General features: G+C 60.7%; 2 protein-coding genes across 2 annotated transcripts in view; both read left to right on the top strand.

The window, feature by feature from the left end:
• The window catches only part of DDR2 (discoidin domain receptor tyrosine kinase 2), an 8,443-nt gene extending 6,821 nt beyond the window's left edge, over window positions 1–1,622 (top strand). The window contains exons 10-12 of the mRNA XM_009320685.1: window positions 92–349; window positions 881–1,030; window positions 1,485–1,622. Of these exons, the coding sequence (XP_009318960.1) occupies window positions 92–349; window positions 881–1,030; window positions 1,485–1,622 (546 nt within the window). The remainder of the gene's footprint in view (window positions 1–91; window positions 350–880; window positions 1,031–1,484) is intronic.
• Window positions 1,623–1,897: 275 nt separating this feature from the next.
• The window catches only part of HSD17B7 (hydroxysteroid (17-beta) dehydrogenase 7), a 10,104-nt gene continuing 7,840 nt past the window's right edge, over window positions 1,898–4,161 (top strand). The window contains exon 1 of the mRNA XM_009320684.1: window positions 1,898–1,962. Coding sequence (XP_009318959.1) covers window positions 1,898–1,962 — 65 coding nt within the window. The remainder of the gene's footprint in view (window positions 1,963–4,161) is intronic.

Genomic DNA, 4,161 nt, shown 5'->3' with positions numbered 1-4,161 from the left:
AGGGCTGCCTGCTCTAGGCACCCTGCCCGGCTGTGGGGCGCCCCACCTGAGGCCGTGTACCCCCTGACTGCCATCCTGCCCGGCACCTCAGTCCTCCCTTGTCCCCCCCGGCAGCTACAGCGACCTGCGGTTCATGGCCATCCAGATCGCCTCTGGCATGAAGTATCTCTCCTCCCTTAACTTCGTGCACCGAGACCTGGCCACGCGCAACTGCCTGGTGGGGAAGCAGTACACCATCAAGATAGCTGATTTCGGCATGAGCAGGAATCTCTACAGTGGGGACTACTACCGCATCCAGGGGCGGGCGGTGCTCCCTATCCGCTGGATGTCCTGGGAGAGCATCCTGCTGGTACGTGGGGGCTGGGGTCCTCTGACGGACACTGACACGGCCCTGGGGCTGCTCACAGCCTCTTTTCCTCAGGCTTCGGGGTGTAGAAGGGATGGGGAAGTCTCTCCTACCTGGAGCTCAGCTTTGAGGTGAAGCATGCAGAAAGCAGGAGTGGTAGCAGCTTTTCAAGGTGGGATGGGGTGACTACGGTGGTCTTTGGTGTCCCGGTGCCCAGCCTTTGAGCTGGATGCTTGACATTTTCTCCTGGCCATGGTCAGACCTGGAAGAGGGAGCAGGGTTACTTTTTATCTTTGCAGGGAGTTGGGTCCTAACCAAGCCCCAGCTCTCAGAGCAGTCGCTGCAAGCTGGACCCAGAGCTCGCCAGACTCTGGCCCCAGGCAGAGAGCAGGTCTGCGGGACCAAGCCCCCCTCTGGGCCCAGATCTGGAAGCTGAAGCATCCAGAAAGAGATTTTGAACCTTGGGCACATAGGGCTTATGGAGCAGGATGGGGTAATGCCCATGCCCGACCCCGCTCTGCTCCCTTTGGCCAGGGCAAGTTCACGACGGCCAGTGACGTGTGGGCATTCGGCGTGACACTGTGGGAGACCTTCACTCTCTGCCGGGAGCAGCCCTACTCCCAGCTGTCTGACGAGCAGGTCATCGAAAACACTGGCGAGTTTTTCCGGGACCAGGGCCGGCAGGTAGGGATGGGATGGGATGGGATGGGATGGGATGGGATGGGATGGGATGGGATGGGACAGGACAGGCAGCAGTGCACCTTGGACACCAGGAGACCTGGGAAAAGGCTTTAAGGTGACCAGATAGGAAACTTGGCTATGGGGGAGTTATGGGGCAGGAACTCCTCTGGGAAGGAGTCCTGGTGAAGGGCCTGGCACGGCAAACCCTGTACTTCACACAGCCCAAGGCACCGCTTGCCCGCTGACCCCACTCCAGCATTTAGCCAGGCTGGGAGATGTGAGCAGGTGTCCACAGGCCCCCCACTGTGCCGTCTGGGAGTCCCCTTGTCCCTGGACACACAGCAGCACAGCCCCCCACGCTGGTGCATGGAGAAATGGGGCTCCCCAGGAGCAGTTTGATTATGGTTTCCGTGGCAGTAACTCTCTCCCTTTGTCATCTTTGCCTTTTGTTTTGAAGACCTACCTTCCCCAGCCTGCACTTTGCCCTGACTCAGTCTATAAGCTAATGCTCAGCTGCTGGAGACGGGACACTAAAGATCGTCCCTCCTTCCAGGACATCCATCGCCTTCTCCAGGAGTCAGCCAGTGAAGAATGACCCTTTGGTCCCCCCAGCCCGGTCCCCATCCCTCCCCATCCCCAGAGGAGCCCCATACGCAAACCGAAGCCACTTCACTGGGACTTAGAAATAAAACCCGGGCAGCTGGTCTTGTTCTCATTGTACAGTGAAGCCTCAGAGGAAAACCCCAAGGGCAGCAAGGAGAGACATGGCATGGGACAACTCGGACCTCCCGCTCACTTGCTGACACAAGCCCAGGAGCGACACGGGCTGAGACGAGGGTTATTTATTGGCGCAGCATGTTCTTGGTGACGATGACCGGGACAGAGCGGCTTCTCTCCCCCGGTCAGACGGGAGGAATGTCAGCTGGACTTTCTCCGTGAGGAAGCTCCTGGCCCATGTGCGGGCACCTGGGGAAGGGATGCTTGCGGGTACGTGCCCGCTGGAGCAGGGACTGTACCTGCTCGAGGAGGAGCTGGGAGTTGCCACTAGCTCGCAGCGGGCTGTGCAATTACAGGGTGAAAACAAAAACTCTCTGGACATTTTGGGCTTTGGACATGCCACATGGAAAGGCAGGAAGCCCCATACCTGCCTGCTAGACCCCAGTTGCACAGGGAGAAGCCTGACAGCACTCCTGGCTCCTCACCCAGCTGCTGGGCAGCCTGCTCGGCCGTGGCTTCTCCGTGGTGTCAGCCGGGGAGGAGCAGGCATGCCAGCCCCAGCAAGAGGCATGCTGAGGGGACCTCCTCTCACTGACCACAGACACTCCAGAGCTGCTCAACTGCCCATGAAATGCATTTTGGATGCCCCACGGGTGCTGCGTGGCAGCCAGCGGCAAGATGTTAGTGCCCTTCACCTCCAAGGGGAAATCTCCAGATCCTCCACTCCCAGGGTTAACCCACATCTTCACCTGCCATGAGAGGAATGCACATAGCAGAGCTTTTGCCAGCTGCTGCCTGATGCCCAAGCCTGCAACAGCCTGTGGGCATGGAGCAGCGGGCACCCTGGCTCTCCTGAGCTCTCGGCCCGGGGATCGCAGCTCAGCTGAAGCGAACTCTGCCACCCTGAGCATCCCGCAGCAGTCTGGCACCAGTCCGTCCTCCCGGATCCTGCAGCTCCATGAGCAAACTGGGCAGGTGCCAAAGCCACGTGCTCCCCAGGAGTCCTGGCAGGTTACCTGTCATGCCCCAAAATCAGACCCTCCTGCGGCTGGACAGGAGGAACTTTGTACTTAGAGGGTACATGGATCCCTCTGTACTTTTGCACGCATTAGTTCAGCACCATCAAGTCACGCGTGGCACGGTTTCCAGTATACTATTGCTAAGACATGTATATATTCAGTAGATGCACCTATATATAGGGGCAAACCCGCTGAAGAGACACTTGCTACGTGAATCTGGTTGCGTGGTTTCCTTGCGGCACTTCAGAAGGCGGCTCGCCTCCTCCGTGGGCACACCCGGGAGCCCGGCCGGTACCCACCTGTCGGGGGGCTCTGGGGCTGCACTGTGTGCCCCGAGATGCTGTGTGGGGAGAGCTTGGGGGAGTACACACAGGTAACAGCGTGAGAGATGGAGGAAGGATGCTCAAGAGACCTGCTGGTTGACCCACACCAGCTGCTTATCTCCTTGGGTGACAGGGAGGATGCTCTGAGGCTCAGCATCCGTGTCAGGAGATGTCCACCGGCAGGGACCGAGGTGGGATAGCGGGTCTGGGAGAGGGGAGGGCAGGGATAGGGAGCTGTGCTCTGCAGAGGGGCCGGCTGGTCTCCCCGCACAGGGTCCTGCTGGCTGCATCAGAGGAGGTCTCATCCCTGCTGAGTGCATAGCCTGCGGCAGCACGGCACTCTATGGCTGAACCAGGAGCGAGGACAGGCTTTGTTCATGCCACGTAATTGGTATCTGTCTGCCTCTGCCCTTGGATGCCCTCTCCCTGCTCGGGGTGCATTGCAGCCTCTCCCAGCCCTGCCTCAGCAAGCCAGGAGCTGGGAGCACTGGGCCAGGTAGGGCCACGTCTGCCCCATGGGCACCACAGCTCCTGCTGACCCAAGCCCCTGGGCTCTGTGCCTGGGCGCCCTGCACGGCCGCGGGTTAAATAGCACGTTAGGGTGCCTGAGGAGCGGCCCCACTGCCCGGGAAGGTGTGGGGGGCTGGTGTGTCCATCCCCTGCTCCAGCTGTGACACTGGCCCCCCCAGGAGCAGGGCTGCACCCAAGACGTCCGGCAGGACCTGCACACCCAGACCTCTCTGCCACAGCAGCACCGGGAAACAGTGACCTGGCAGCACTCCTGTTTGGCAGCAAAACGCCTCTCTGTTGCAAAGGTGGTGAGGGCAGAGCGCACCATGGCTGCCTGCGGAAAGCCTGCCTGCTGCAGCTGCGGAGCACAAGGGGCTTGTCTTTCCCGGGCTGGCAAGGCAAGGCAAGGCAAGGCAAGGCAAGGCAAAGCAGGGCAAGGCAAGGCAAGGCAGGGCAAGGCAAGGCAGGGCAAGGCAAGGCAAGGCAAGGGCACCAGGGGGACCCGAGCTGCTCGCAAGGGGACGCGGGGCAAGGGGGGACAAGGCAAAGCAGGGCCAGGGAAGGC

Source organism: Pygoscelis adeliae, unplaced genomic scaffold, assembly GCF_000699105.1.
Source record: "Pygoscelis adeliae isolate BGI_AS28 unplaced genomic scaffold, ASM69910v1 Scaffold402, whole genome shotgun sequence".
Lineage (NCBI taxonomy): Eukaryota > Metazoa > Chordata > Aves > Sphenisciformes > Spheniscidae > Pygoscelis > Pygoscelis adeliae.
The sequence above is the reverse complement of the archived record's forward strand: the minus strand, read 5'-3'. Positions and strand labels throughout refer to the sequence as shown.